General features: G+C 61.1%; 1 protein-coding gene across 1 annotated transcript; it reads right to left on the bottom strand.

Moving 5' to 3' along the window:
• Nucleotides 1-6608: 6608 nt before the first annotated feature.
• Nucleotides 6609-13870, bottom strand: LOC311516803 (uncharacterized protein; the record flags this gene model as incomplete). Its single annotated transcript, XM_084621139.1, has 7 exons — nucleotides 6609-8424; nucleotides 8745-8858; nucleotides 9116-9229; nucleotides 9713-9839; nucleotides 10668-11057; nucleotides 12688-13224; nucleotides 13835-13870. 7 exons carry the CDS (start codon nucleotides 13868-13870, stop codon nucleotides 7109-7111), a joined length of 2634 nt encoding a protein of 877 aa, XP_084477265.1. The 3' UTR covers nucleotides 6609-7108.
• Nucleotides 13871-15131: the final 1261 nt, after the last annotated feature.

Raw genomic sequence — 15131 nt, 5'->3', positions numbered from 1 at the left:
TTTAGCTGATGGCCATATTTGGGATCAGGAGGGAATCTTTCTCCAGGGCAGATTGGCAGAGGCCCCAGGGCTTTTTCACCTTCCTCTGTAGCATGGGGCACGGGTCACTTGCTGGAGGATTCTCTGCACCTTGAAGTCTTTAAACCACGAGTTGAGGACTTCAACAGCTCAGACATAGGTCAGGGGTTTGTTACAGGAATGGTTGGGTGAGATTCCGTGGCCTGTGTTGTGCAGGTCAGACTAGACGATCATAATGGTCCCTTCTGACCTTAAAGTCTATGAATCTATAAACTGGCTGGCAGGGAGAGAGGGAAAGTATCCCTGGGGGGATGGTGGGCATCAGGGAGCGGTGGGTGGAACTGGCTGGGAGGAAGGGGTACGGGGTCAATGGGGGAGCAAGCTGGGGTTTCCCTAGAACAGCGGGCAAAGGAGTATCAGGGGCAGGGGAGCAGCCTGGGTGGGGGGTCCCTGGAGCAGGGGGGATCGGGGCAGCGGGTGGGGGGGTCCCTGGAGCGTGGGGGATTGGGGCAGAGGTCCCTGTGGCAGGGGAGCACCCTGGGGGGGTGTCCCTGGAGCAGCGGGGGATCGGGGCAGCGGGCGGGGGTCTCTGGGGCAGGGGAGCAGCCTGGGGGGGGTCCCTGGAGCAGCGGAGGATCGGGGCAGCGGGCGGGGGTCCCTGGGGCAGGGGAGCAGCCTGGGGGGGGGTCCCTGGAGCAGCGGGGGATCGGGGCAGCGGGCGGGGGTCCCTGGGGCAGGGGAGCAGCGGGCGGGGGTCCCTGGAGCAGCAGGGGATCGGGGCAGCGGGCGGGGGTCCCTGGGGCAGGGGAGCAGCGGGTGGGGGTCCCTGGAGCAGCAGGGGATCGAGGCGGGGGGTCCCTGGGGCAGGGGAGCAGCCTGGGGGGGTCCCTGGAGCAGCGGGGGATCGGGGCACCGGGCGGGGGTCCCTGTGGCAGGGGAGCACCCTGGGGGGGTGTCCCTGGAGCAGCGGGGGATCGGGGCAGCGGGCGGGGGTCTCTGGGGCAGGGGAGCAGCCTGGGGGGGGTCCCTGGAGCAGCGGAGGATCGGGGCAGCGGGCGGGGGTCCCTGGGGCAGGGGAGCAGCCTGGGGGGGGTCCCTGGAGCAGCGGGGGATCGGGGCAGCGGGCGGGGGTCCCTGGGGCAGGGGAGCAGCGGGCGGGGGTCCCTGGAGCAGCAGGGGATCGGGGCAGCGGGCGGGGGTCCCTGGGGCAGGGGAGCAGCGGGTGGGGGTCCCTGGAGCAGCAGGGGATCGAGGCGGGGGGTCCCTGGGGCAGGGGAGCAGCCTGGGGGGGTCCCTGGAGCAGCGGGGGATCGGGGCACCGGGCGGGGGTCCCTGGGGCAGGGGAGCAGCCTGGGGGGAGGTCCCTGGAGCAGCGGGGGATCGGGGCAGCGGGCGGGGGTCCCTGGGGCAGGGGAGCACCCTGGGGGGGGTCCCTGGAGCAGCGGGGGATCGGGGCACCGGGCGGGGGTCCCTGGGCCAGGGGAGCAGCGGGCGGGGGTCCCTGGGGCAGGGGAGCAGCCTGGGGGGGTCCCTGGAGCAGCGGGGGATCGGGGCAGCGGGCAGGGGTCTCTGGGGCAGGGGAGCAGCCTGGGGGGGTCCCTGGAGCAGCGGGGGATCGGGGCAGCGGGCAGGGGTCTCTGGGGCAGGGGAGCAGCCTGGGGGGGTCCCTGGAGCAGCGGGGGATCGGGGCAGCGGGCGGGGGTCCCTGGGGCAGGGGAGCAGCGGGCGGGGGTCCCTGGGGCAGGGGAGCAGCCTGGGGGGGGGTCCCTGGAGCAGCGGGGGATCGGGGCAGCGGGCGGGGGTCCCTGGGGCAGGGGAGCAGCGGGCGGGGGTCCCTGGGGCAGGGGAGCAGCCTGGGGGGGTCCCTGGAGCAGCGGGGGATCGGGGCACCGGGCGGGGGTCCCTGGGGCAGGGGAGCAGCGGGCGGGGGTCCCTGGGGCAGGGGAGCAGCCTGGGGGGGGGTCCCTGGAGCAGCAGGGGATCGGGGCAGCGGGCGGGGGTCCCCGGGGCAGGGGAGCAGCCTGGGGGGGTCCCTGGAGCAGCGGGGGATCGGGGCACTGGGCGGGGGTCCCTGGGGCAGGGGAGCAGCCGGGGGGGGTCCCTGGAGCAGCGGGGGATCGGGGCACCGGGCGGGGGTCCCTGGGGCAGGGGAGCAGCCTGGGGGGGGGTCCCTGGAGCAGCAGGGGATCGGGGCAGCGGGCGGGGGTCCCTGGGGCAGGGGAGCAGTCTGGGGGGGTCCCTGGAGCAGCGGGGGATCGGGCGGGGGTCCCTGGGGCAGGGGAGCAGCGGGCAGGGGTCCCTGGGGCAGCAGGGGATCGGGGCGGGGGGTCCCTGGGGCAGGGGAGCAGCCTGGGGGGGTCCCTGGAGCAGCGGGGGATCGGGGCAGCGGGCGGGGGTCCCTGGGGCAGGGGAGCAGCCGGGGGGGGTCCCTGGAGCAGCGGGGGATCGGGGCAGCGGGCGGGGGTCCCTCGGGCAGGGGAGCAGCGGGCGGGGGTCCCTGGGGCAGGGGAGCAGCCTGGGGGGGTCCCTGGAGCAGCGGGGGATCGGGGCAGCGGGCGGGGGTCCCTCGGGCAGGGGAGCAGCGGGCGGGGGTCCCTGGGGCAGGGGAGCAGCCTGGGGGGGGGTCCCTGGAGCAGCGGGGGATCGGGGCGGGGGGTCCCTGGGGCAGGGGAACAGCCTGGGGGGGGTCCCTGGAGCAGCGGGGGATCGGGGCACCGGGCGGGGTCCCTGGGGCAGGGGAGCAGCGGGCGGGGGTCCCTGGGGCAGGGGAGCAGCCTGGGGGGGTCCCTGGGGCAGCGGGGGATCGGGGCAGCGGGCGGGGGTCCCTGGGGCAGGGGTCCCTGGGGCAGGGGAGCAGCCTGGGGGGGTCCCTGGGGCAGCGGGGGATCGGGGCACCGGGCGGGGTCCCTGGGGCAGGGGAGCAGCGGGCGGGGGTCCCTGGGGCAGGGGAGCAGCCTGGGGGGGTCCCTGGAGCAGCAGGGGATCGGGGCAGCGGGCGGGGGTCCCCGGGGCAGGGGAGCAGCCTGGGGGGGTCCCTGGAGCAGCGGGGGATCGGGGCACTGGGCGGGGGTCCCTGGGGCAGGGGAGCAGCCGGGGGGGGTCCCTGGAGCAGCGGGGGATCGGGGCACCGGGCGGGGGTCCCTGGGGCAGGGGAGCAGCCTGGGGGGGGGTCCCTGGAGCAGCAGGGGATCGGGGCAGCGGGCGGGGGTCCCTGGGGCAGGGGAGCAGTCTGGGGGGGTCCCTGGAGCAGCGGGGGATCGGGCGGGGGTCCCTGGGGCAGGGGAGCAGCGGGCAGGGGTCCCTGGGGCAGCAGGGGATCGGGGCGGGGGGTCCCTGGGGCAGGGGAGCAGCCTGGGGGGGTCCCTGGAGCAGCGGGGGATCGGGGCAGCGGGCGGGGGTCCCTGGGGCAGGGGAGCAGCCGGGGGGGGTCCCTGGAGCAGCGGGGGATCGGGGCAGCGGGCGGGGGTCCCTCGGGCAGGGGAGCAGCGGGCGGGGGTCCCTGGGGCAGGGGAGCAGCCTGGGGGGGTCCCTGGAGCAGCGGGGGATCGGGGCAGCGGGCGGGGGTCCCTCGGGCAGGGGAGCAGCGGGCGGGGGTCCCTGGGGCAGGGGAGCAGCCTGGGGGGGGGTCCCTGGAGCAGCGGGGGATCGGGGCGGGGGGTCCCTGGGGCAGGGGAACAGCCTGGGGGGGGTCCCTGGAGCAGCGGGGGATCGGGGCACCGGGCGGGGTCCCTGGGGCAGGGGAGCAGCGGGCGGGGGTCCCTGGGGCAGGGGAGCAGCCTGGGGGGGTCCCTGGGGCAGCGGGGGATCGGGGCAGCGGGCGGGGGTCCCTGGGGCAGGGGTCCCTGGGGCAGGGGAGCAGCCTGGGGGGGTCCCTGGGGCAGCGGGGGATCGGGGCACCGGGCGGGGTCCCTGGGGCAGGGGAGCAGCGGGCGGGGGTCCCTGGGGCAGGGGAGCACTGCGGGGAGGAGGCGGGAGGGGGAGCGGGATCCCGGGAGCGGAGAAGCGGGCTCCAGACGGGCGGCGGCGGCCCGGCCCTCGCTTCCCGCCCCCGCCCGGCAGCCCAGCCACCCCGGCAGGGCATCGCCGCCCGCCGCGAGGTGAACGCACGCGGCAGCGCCCCCGGCGGCTCGACGGAGGAACTGCAGGGGGCGCCAGCCGGAGCCGGTGTCCGCGTGCCGTGGGGAAAGGTCCGGGGGGAGGGGCTGCAGCCCGGCCCCGCCCCCGGCTGGAACAGCCGCCCAGGAGGGGGCGCAGGTCACAGACCCTGCGGGACACCCCCCCCCCCGCCCGCCTTAGCTATGGGGTAGGGCGGGGGGCGCCCCTCACCGTCCCTTCAGGGTCTGGCTAGACCCCCCCCCCCGGTTACAAACGTGCCCCCGGGAGAGCAGGGCCCTGATGTCCCGGACCCCTGGCAAGCGGGCGCTGGGCACTGGGGGGGTTCCCTGCTGTCACCCTCCCCTGGTGCCAGCCATTGAGGTCTCACACCCCTGTCTCAGTGCTGACAGAGGGAGGCCGGGGCCGTTTGCTAGTCCCTCAGCCCCAGGCCGGGGGTGGCAGGCTGCGTCCTACCCTCCGCCCTGGAAGATCTTTCAGGGCTCGGCCCCAGCAGCCCAACACCAGACACCTCCCCAGAACCAGATGCGGGGATTGGGACCGGCCCCCTAGCACCCCTCGGCCATTCCTAGGAGATGGGCCCCCTAGACTGGAACAGAGGGAGAATAGGGCGTGCAGGCCAACATGGGCACAAACTTGGCGGGGGGCAGCCAGCACAGTGGCCATACAGAACCACAAGCTTTTCAGGAGCACACACGGGTGGTTCCATGCACACTAAGTCTTAAACTTCAGGTTAATGCACAAGATTCACTTTGCATTTCATACACCTCTGAATGCATCTGATGAAGTGAGCTGTAGCTCACGAAAGCTTATGCTGAAATAAACTGGTTAGTCTCTAAGGTGCCACAAGTACTCCTCTCCTTTTTGCGGATACCGACTAACACAGCCGCTCCTCTGAAACCTCTAACAGGAGTACTGATAACGACAGCCCTGGACTAGTGCCTTCAGCGCTCACTGCCTCAGTTTCCCCATCTGTCCAATGGGCGTATTTACTGACCTCACAATGCTGGGTGTGTTAATTAATAGGCCTGACCCTGAAAATGGGTCTTTCACCTGACAAGCATTGGGAAAGTGCTAGTGAAACTCAGCTTGTAGCAGGAGGAGGTTAGAGTGGCGGCAGCCAGGGGGAGTGGAAGATAGACCAGTAGAAAAACCAGAGGTGGGCTGGGTTAGTGGCGCTCATTAAGCAAGTTACACAGGTGGCCGAATGGAAATGCTGGAAAGCTCAGCAGAAAGGGGTATGGTACAAAACACAGACTTGCACCTGACTTGAAACCAAGGGAAAGACGTTTAGTTAGAGGCACCATGTTCATTAAACTGATATTTACAACAGTATTTGAAAACCCTCCTTGTCCGCATGGCTTGGATCATTCAGAAGACACCCTGCCAGGTTTTACTGTCACCAACCCAGCAGCTCTTTAGGATGTTTACTGGGAAGTGTACTCAGAACCCATGATCTACTTGACCAACCCAGAGTGACACTCCCTTCATTTATGAATCCGAATGGATTGTGGCCACCTTTCCACTGGCCCCAAACCAAACAAGCCTGAGCCTCCTGCTATCAAGCTCTACCTCATCAGAGACTGAGCTAAGAGCTGTGGGACTCTGCTCTTTAGCTTTGCCCTCTTCCTGGGAGGATCACCTCTCTTTTCTCCCCCCACCCCCACCATCCCTCCTCCCTGTCCCCTTTGCTCCATTCTCCTACTCACTGCCACCTTCCTCCCCATCCCCCCCACCCACAGGGCTGCCCCTTCCATGCTTTCTTTACTCCATCCAGCTGCTCGATGCAGGCCCTTGGTCCCTCTCGCTTTTAAGCTCTCCACTCTGTGGGCCTAATCCTACAGAGTGCTGAGCTGCGCCATCAACTCCCATTGCAGTCAATAGGACCGGAGACCATTCAGTACCTTGTCACATCAGACTCAGACTGTGCATCTGCCTGCTTCATTCCACCCAGCAAAATCCTTCCCTTCCAAACAGAGAGGGGAGAAAGTCCCCCGTTCCACCCCTGGCCCGTAGGTAGGAGTGCTGATCACTGTGTTTCAACACCACCGGGCTTTTTAGTCTAGTGCTTCACTCTCCTGGCTCAGAGCGGTAGCAAAAGGAGATGGAACAACAGTGACAGAGGAACCCGTACCCCTTCCAAATATCCACAAGCCAATGAATAGCTGGCAACACCTCCCAACCTGAGAGCCCCCCCGGGAAAAAGTTCATATTTATTACCAAAGAGACTTTAAACAGGAGTCAGTTGCACATCATGGCCTGTGTCCTTCAGCAGTGACAAATGATTTTGGGGGGGCCCCCTCAGTTTTCAATTGGGCCTTCAAGAGGTCTGATTTTAAGCAAGTGCCAAGCAGACACCTTCTGAAAATCAGGCTCCTTTAAGGCTTCTCCAGCTGGGCTCCCAAAATTTAGAACGTGTTAAAATAATTTTAAATTTGGAAAGCACTTTGGGCTCTACTGATGAAAAGTGCCAGGTGAGAACTAGGTAGTTTTATTAAAAGCCCCTTACAGGATGGCAGCATGAAACTGCCAACAGTTATAAAACAGTTATCCAGCGCCGGCTGTAGGCTGGATGTTTAAGGAATTTAGTGGGTTGTTTTAGGCTGCGATTTTCCAAGCAGCCTCAGGGGACGCGATGCCCCGGAGTTGGATGTCTAACTCCTGCAGGGAGACACAGTGGATGAGGAAATACCTTATCGGACCAACTCCTCTTGGTGAAAGAGACAAGCTTTCCAGCTTGATCTGAAGAAGAACTCTGGGGGGGGCACGAAAGCTTGTCTCCTTCACCAAGAGAAGTTGGTCCCATAAAAGGAGATTCCCTCACCCACCTTGTCTTTCTCATATCCTGGGACCAACACCGCTACGACAACACTGCACACTCCTGTAGGTCGAATTGGGAATCCCAGCCTCCCTGTACGTCACATGACGTCAGAACCTGCAAGGCGCTCCCAGCCCGGGGACTCCTGCCCCGTCTCTCTCATAAACAACGAGGTCTAGCCGGGGTCTGTTGCTCGGGGGCCAGGGCGCTGCCCACGGGGCAGTGGTCCCCCAGGTGGATTTTCAGGTGGCAGTTCAGCGACTGTTTGTAGCGGAAGCTCTTCTCGCACTGGGGGCAGCGGTGGAGTCTCTCGCCCGTGTGCACGCGCTGGTGTTTCAGCAGGTGGTGCTTGCGGATGAAGCGCTTCCCGCACTGGGCGCAGGCGTAGGGCCGCTCCCCGGTGTGGATGCGGAAGTGGTTGGTGAGCTGGGATTTCTCTGTGAAGCGCTTCCCGCACTCCCCGCAGTGGTAGGGCCGCTCCCCCGTGTGGATGCGGAAGTGGCTGGTGAGCTTGGACTTCTCGGTGAAGCTCTTCTGGCAGGTGGGGCACTGGAAGGGGCGCTCGCCCGTGTGCAGCCGCCGGTGATCGACCAGGTAGTACTTCTGGGTGAAGCTCTTTTCGCACTCGGGGCACTGGAAGGGCCGCTCGCCCGTGTGCACGCGCTGGTGTTTCAGCAGGTGGTGCTTGCGGATGAAGCGCTTCCCGCACTGGGCGCAGGCGTAGGGCCGCTCCCCGGTGTGCGTGCGGTAGTGGTTGGTGAGCTTGGACTTCTCCGTGAAGCTCTTCTCGCAGTCGGTGCACTGGTAGGGCCGCTCCCCAGTGTGGATCCGCTGGTGCCGGACCAGCTGCGAGGGGTGGGTGAAGTTCTTCCCGCAGTCCGTACAGAGCAGCGAGCCCTCATCCTTCCCTGCGTGGAGTCGCTGGTGGACGAGGAGGCTTATCTTCAGCCTGAAGCTCTTCCTGCACTTAGCGCAGGTGTACCCCATGTGACTGACCTGGTGCTTGAGAAGGCTGGATTTGAGGCTAAAGTTTATCTCGCCCTCAGAGCATTTGTAGGGCTTTGCACCTGCCAGGACCTGGCTTCTCTGGGGATGTAGGAGATTGGATTTCTGAGTGAGGCCTTCTCCACATGCTGGAGAAACGGAGACTTCCCCTGGTGTGTGGACTCCCTGGTGCGCTGCGAACAACTGCTTACAGACAAAACTTTCCCCACATTCATTGCATATATACGGTCCCTCTCCTGGGTGACTTTCCTCCTGATCAGTGGCTGGTGCAAGGCCGCTGAAGTCTCCTCCACACGGAGTGAGCTGGCCCAGGCTGCTTTCTGCAGGGTTTCCCTGCTGTGTCAGTGAGCTGCACTGATTGCCGTGGCTCCATCTCTCAGCAGGTGTCTGGAAATCCTCCTCTGAGCTTCCTTGCGCCCCCCTGGGAAGTTCCGGGATGGCAGCACTGTCCTCAAGACACCACTCATCTGCTGGAATATAAAAGGGAATCCAGAGAGGATTTAACAGCAACCTCATCCCAGGACGTTCCTCATTCACCAGGAAAACCCAGGAAGTTGAGAGCGGAGAGGGTGGCTGTCTGCAGAGTGCCTAGCACACTGCTGGAGCCATACAAATGAATAATCATAACCCACCCCAATTCTGCTTCACCATAGCTACCTTGTCCTTACATATTTATCACCTTCCCACCCCCCCATTCTGTTCCTCCAGTCTGTGATCTACTTCCACTGCCCAGTAACATCCCTCTTCTCTGCCTCTGCGGGCAAAGCATTTCCTGTGTACGTAAACTCACCCTTGATGCGATCTGTAGGGATTTCTCTCTCCACCAAGCCCCCCTGACTCTCAGCACACGGCGTTTCCTCTTGTTTAATCCATGAGCTATCGCTGGGAGTAGAAATGGGAGATCCTGTTCACAGGAAGGAGAATGACATTAGGTTTCTCTCACACCCGCTGAACCCTTTAGGGAGGATTTCAGGGCAGATGGCAACACCTGATTGGCGCCAGCACTAGATGTGAAAGGCGAAAACTCCCACAGAGAAGGAACATGTTGATCGAACTCATCAGAAGAGATAACAACTACAAGAGCACAGGAAAATCATGTTAATTTCCTGCCCTCGACGACTTCTTGCTGCTTCCAAGATGCTCTGGTCAGTTCCTCCTCACCTGTGCTGGGATCCGGCAGGGTTTCTCTTTTTTGACATTCCTGCTGTTCCTGGACACGAGGCTCTACCCCGGGTTCAATCCGGGCCTGAGCATCAGGCGTGGAAGCAGCATTGTCTGTCGATGGAAAAGGATATTAAGCGGATTAGGGTTTGGTTAATAATTCACTGAGTTCACACCTACAAATCCACAGAATCTTTAACTAGTTTAAACCCACCCCCTTCCATCACCAGAGGCCATGGGCAGCACCACTGGAAGTAAATGATAGGGTGGCTGCTCTTTTCTTAACGACAGGTCTGACGTGTGACTGGCTCGCTTTGTCTGGGCTCAGGAACAGTAAGCAGATCACAGGAGTGCTCCCCGAATCTGATCAGCCAAGTAGTGCGGAGCAAAACGGGCCCTGCAGGAGACGCTTTAGGTACCCCCCATCATGCATGGGGAGAGAGATCAGGAAGAGGAGTTCCCTACCTCCTTGTGGGTAAGACCAGAGTCTTCCAGAGGCAGGGCTAGCAGGTGCCTACAGCCTGAGCAATATACTGAGCAGCATCTGGCACTTCCGAGATCTGACTGTTACTAAAGGAATTTTCAACTCATCTTTACCCAGCGAGATCAACGTCTCATAGTTGTTCCTCATTGTGTTCTTGTGAAGCTCCTCCCGCCGTTGCTCTAAAACCCCCCACTCCTGCCTGGAGAAACAGCCCGAGACCTCATCGAACTTCACAGGGACCTGAAATCACAAGCGTCACAGCCTCAGCACCTCCTGCCCCCACTGGGGAGAGTATTCAGCACCTTCCCTCCCCAGCACAGTGTCACACAAACCTCCGTCGTCATCACCTTCAGAGCGTGACGCAGCTCACCCCTGCCTCTCACAGCGCCCCCAGCGCTCCCTCCCATGGCCGTACTCTGCCCAGTTCCCTCTTAACACTCTGTCAGCTTCTCCAGGTTCTGCCTTTATGCCTCTTCTCATGCTGCCCTTACATCTGGAAAGCTTCCAGCAGTGCGTATGCCAAGCATTCTCCCTCCTGCCTTCTCAGGACCCACTACTTTCATCTAGCCTTCCACTGCTGATTGAGCGTGACTTTACCCCCCTCTTCATGCCTTAGCCTGCAATAGTTCGATTGATGTAATAAAACCAAAGACTGACACTTCAACTGATCATTGACCAGTTGCATACTACGAAAACCTGTAGTACTGAACCTGCAGCTTGAGACTTGATGACCACCGTTAAAATCGATAGCTCTAGACTACATTTGCTAATTTCCTGTTCTCATTCCATGGCTCCCTGTACTCTCTCTGCATCTGAGAGCCTGTCACAGCATCTTAGCTTAAGACAGAGTGTCTTGTAGTTCTCCCCTTTTTAGATGGGTCTGTAGATGGGGAGCAGGAGAACGGAGCTAAGGAGCCCCAACCAGGGCTTCGTTATGCACCAGTACACCCAATCTACCCAAGCAATTTTGTAACAGACCTGAATATCACTGGGCTACACACCCCGTGGACATCTAATAGAGGGGACAGCTTTACTTCTGCCCCTCAGTGCTAGCTGGGATATTGTTACCTTGGGGACTTCTCCCTGGGTGCCTGGGGGAAGTTTTAGGATCCAGACATCTTTTTTCTTCAGCAGGTTCTCCATGTTCTCCAGCCTCCTCTGCAGCAGCCCATACTCCTGGATCAGAGTTCCCAGCACGGCCCACTTACTCTCCAGCTGGTTCCCAAACTCCACCACTGTCCTCTCGCAGCCAACTAGTTTGTTCTCCGCCATCCCCATTCTTCCCTCTAGCGTCAACAGTCGCGTGGCATGCGACTCCACGGTCGTCTCCACAGTCACCTCTGGCCACATGGCAGTCTGTTCCAGCGGCAGCTGCATTCCTGCCTCAGAAGTATGCTCAGGGGCAGTCGGGGGGGTTAAAGGCACTGGCTGCTCGGCTCTGACATCCCATTGCGGAGCCTGCTTGCAAGGAGAAAAGAAGAGATTGGCCACAAAGAGAAAGGGCGTAAGGCCCGCTCATGTGTGCCAGGCTGTTCCATGCTCTCTGGGCCCGAGAGTTAGTCTTTTACGGCTGCCTTCCAGATGCAACAACAAAAATGACAACAGACCCTTCTCTGTCAGCCTCACGTTGGTGGGTTTGGGACTCTAACGATATAAACTTCTCAGGCTCGTCACCGACGTACTTGCTACACCTGCTGATCTGAATGCTTCTTCCACCAGGTGACCTAATTCTGCTGCCATTTCAAAACAGACGTGGAGAAGGTTCTTGGGGAACACATGCCAGGCCTATCCCACACCAGAGACTCTTACCACTCAGCTGAGTGGCGCTCCATGCGTGACATTTTTCACCGCTGGAAAGAGCCAACCATGTGTTACCTAGGGAGGTGGTAGAATCTCCTTCCTTAGAAGTTTTTAAGGTCAGGCTTGACAAAGCCCTGGCTGGGATGATTTAATTGGGAATTGGTCCTGCTTTGAGCAGGGGGTTGGACTAGATGACCTCCTGAGGGCCTTTCCGACCCTGATATTCTATGATTCTATGATCTCCCGCACAGCCTGACCGTGAGCAGTATGACAGGTGCGCGGGGGGGGTGGGGGAGGAGCAGAGTGGGAGGGAGCCTGGAAAAACCAGCGAGATGGGTGTACTGGAGAGGGCCCAGGCCAGCCTTTGTTCAAGTAGAAAGAGTGGTAGAGCCTGGGGACGGCCAGTCAGGGGGTAACACAAGCCTGGAGGCTCTGGTGCTGCCAATATCTATCTCCTCCTACTCCTCTTCCCTGCTCCTGACAAGCACACGCCAGGCAGCCGAGCTGGGGAAAAACTGAGAGCAGGAAGAGACGGGCCCCGTCCCTGGAGCTGCAGCAGCAGCCCCCCTGTGAGAAAACCCTGCTCGGTCCCTGCTGAGGGCGAGAGACTCTGTGAGCAGGTGTGCGGGTGGCATGGGCCAGCACCACAGCCCTGGTACCGACACGGGGCAGCCAGGACTGCGCAACCCGGTTGACCCGGCTGCTGCCAGGACGCCCCAGAGCGCACGGCCCCCACATGCGGCTCTGGGCTTTTGGGGACACGACAGCCCACGGCCACCCGGGTAGGTGCCTGGGGGAGCCCGGACCGCAGGGAAACAAGCTCCCTAGGGAGGATGGAAAAGGGCCGTGGGGTGGAAAAGGGGCGGCAGAGACACGGCTGAGGGGTGTTTGCCGCAACTGGCTCAGACTCGGGTCACAAACGGGGACAAAACCACTGCGGTGATGGTGTAGACGGGACCTCCGATCCCTCATCCCCCTGCAGCCTGAACCCTTCGGCTCCAGCTCGGCTCCCAGCCGCTTCCTGGCTTCCCCCGGGGCGGGACAAAGACCCAGGCCGACCAGAGCCTGGGCAAACCCGAGCCCTCCAGCGGCCAATGTCCCGTGAGGGCCCCAAGCCAGCGGGGCTGGTGGGAGCGGGGGCAGGTCCCTGCTCCCCGCCCCCGCCGGAGCCGCCCCCGCCCCCGCCCCGGGGCTCAACCCCGGCCAGCACCGCGCTCCCGGGGCAGCCCGGGCCGGGCGGGGAGAAGCTCCCGGGCCCCCCCCGCCCGCCCGCCCGCCGGGCCCTTACCTGGGCAGCGGCCCGCTCGGCCATGGCCCCCCCGGGCGGGGCTGCTCCCGCGGGCCCGGCCCGGCCGAGCCCCGCTCCCGCTGCGGGCTGGGCAGAGTCCCGGCGCCGCCTCGCCACGGGCCGGCCCCGCTGCCGGGCGGAGCAGAGCGAGCGCGGCCCGCAGGGAGGGAGGGAGCCGCGGCCTGGCTGCCGGGGCCGGGAGCGGCGGGGAGCGGGGCGGCAGCGGCCCCTGGCGGCGGGTGGGGTGTGAGCGGAGCCCGGCGGGGGGCGGCGGCGGCGGCGGCGCTGGGACTCGGGGGTTCCGGCGTCTCGCAGCCGGACTCGCCCGGGGACCTGCTGCTGGTGCCGAGCCGGGGCAGGCGGGCGGCTGGGCGGCGGGAGGGCCGATCGCCTGTTGCGTTCCTTCCCTCTGAAGCCCCTGGCCCCGGGCAAGCCCCTGCGGTGGGTGGGCCATCGCCCTGGCCCAGTGCGACCCTTCTTCGGCTTGGAAGGATTCGATGTTTGTTGGGACAGGTCAAGTTCACCGTACACCGAAACCTAGGGGCCATGTTCCGACCTGTCTGTGCAGGGACAGGCAAAAGGAGACAAATGCTGCGGGGAACTTATTAGTGTTTGGTTTTAAATGAAGGGGAGTTCGTATTGGTGTACTTGGACTTGTTGGCCGTTGGTGTTTTAACGGTGATAAAGCATTGTCTCTTGGGCTCCCAAATTAGACTGTTGTAAAATCATTGTAAAATCGTTGTAAAATCATTGTTGGCTGACCTCCCCCTCCCCCATATCCCGCAACTGTGAACATGTACATTGATTTGAAAACACTTACTACCTGCCTATCTGGAAATTTCCGCTACATGCCTCTGACAAAGTGGGCATTCACCCATGAAAGCTCATGCTCCAATATGTCTGTCAGTCTATAAGGTGCCATGGGACTCTTTGCTGCTTTTACAGATCCAGACTAACACGGCCGCCCCTCTGATACTACTCGTAACTTTTCACAACTGCGAAACATTAAAATCAATAAGTATTGGGGGGGGGGGGCTTTAAAATGAACATTGACATTATAAAATTATTTTAAAAAAAATCAAATTCTGCTAAATCTATGGAAAAAGAAGTCAGGACACCATGATTCTAGTCTCTATCTGCCACCAACCTGCTGGGAGATCTCTTGCACAAGTCTCCACTCCATGCCTGTTTCCCCTCCCACCGTTTGTCTTTATTTAGGTTGTAAGCACAGTGCCCAGGAGCCGGCTGGACCATTAATGTTGATTTTCAATAAGTCTTGGAACACTGGGGAAGTTCTAGAAGACTGGAAGAAATCTCATGTGCCAATTTTTTAAAAGGATATTTATAGGCCTGACATCAGTCTGGGGCAAGATAATGTAGTGGCTGATACAGGACTTGATTACCAAAGAATTAAAGGAGGGTAATGTAACTAATGCAAATCACCATGGGTTTATGGAAAACAGATCCTGTCAAACAAACTTGATTTTTTTTATGAGGTTACAAGTTTGGTTGATAATGGTAGTAGCAATGGCTTAATATACTTAGTCTTCTGTAAGGCATTTGACTTGGTACTGCACGACAATTTGATTAAAAGACTAGAATGATATAAAATTAACATGTCACACATTAAATGGATTCAAAACTGGCTAACTGATAAGTCTCAAAACATAATTGTAAATGGGGAATTGTCATCAAGTGGGAGTGTTTCCAATAGGATCCTGCAGGGATTAGTTCTTGGCCCTACACTATTTAACATTTTTATCAGTTTCCTAGAAGAAAACATAAAATTGTCAATGATAAAGTTTGTAGATGACCCAAAAATCGGGGGAGTGGTAAGTTATGAAGAGAGCAGGTCACTGATTCAGAGCATTCTGGATCTCATGGTAAACTGGGTGGAAACAAATATGTATTTTAATATGACTCAGTGTCAACATATACATCTAGGAACAAAGAATGTCGGCTGTGGCGGTTCAATGACAAGACAGCACAGAGCTTTTAGCAAGCAAGCGGCTGGTCTGCTAACAGGCTTCTGCCTGTCAACTTTCCACCTTCCCCTTTATTCTTTCTCTCCCCCCGCGCATTACATTCTCCAACAGATAAAAGGAATACACTGGCTTTGTTTAACATTCTTATTTACCAGTTTCTATCTACCGCATTCCTTGCTCTCGGGCCTTGAGCCCAGTCCTGGGAGGCTTCCCACGGTTCATGTCATCTGGGTGAGATTCGAAGGTTGATGCCCTTGAAAGGAGCTGTGTGTGCACAGGTCCAGCACAACACTCCGGGTGTGCCCTGAATGTTGCCAAGCGCATAAACCTTGTATGAATCCTACATCCCCTCCTTTTTTGTTTATTTGTGCTCGGCCATCTCATGGTAGCCATCAATTTGCTTTTGCAAGCCAATTAACTCCCAGACAGACAAGGTCATAACTCGTGGAGCCTGCCAGC

The sequence above is a fragment of the Lepidochelys olivacea genome (genome assembly GCF_965140295.1).
Source record: "Lepidochelys olivacea isolate rLepOli2 genome assembly, chromosome: 2".
NCBI classification, from domain to species: Eukaryota; Metazoa; Chordata; order Testudines; family Cheloniidae; genus Lepidochelys; species Lepidochelys olivacea.
Note: the sequence above shows the minus strand (reverse complement) of the source record. Positions and strands in the feature narration are given on the sequence as shown.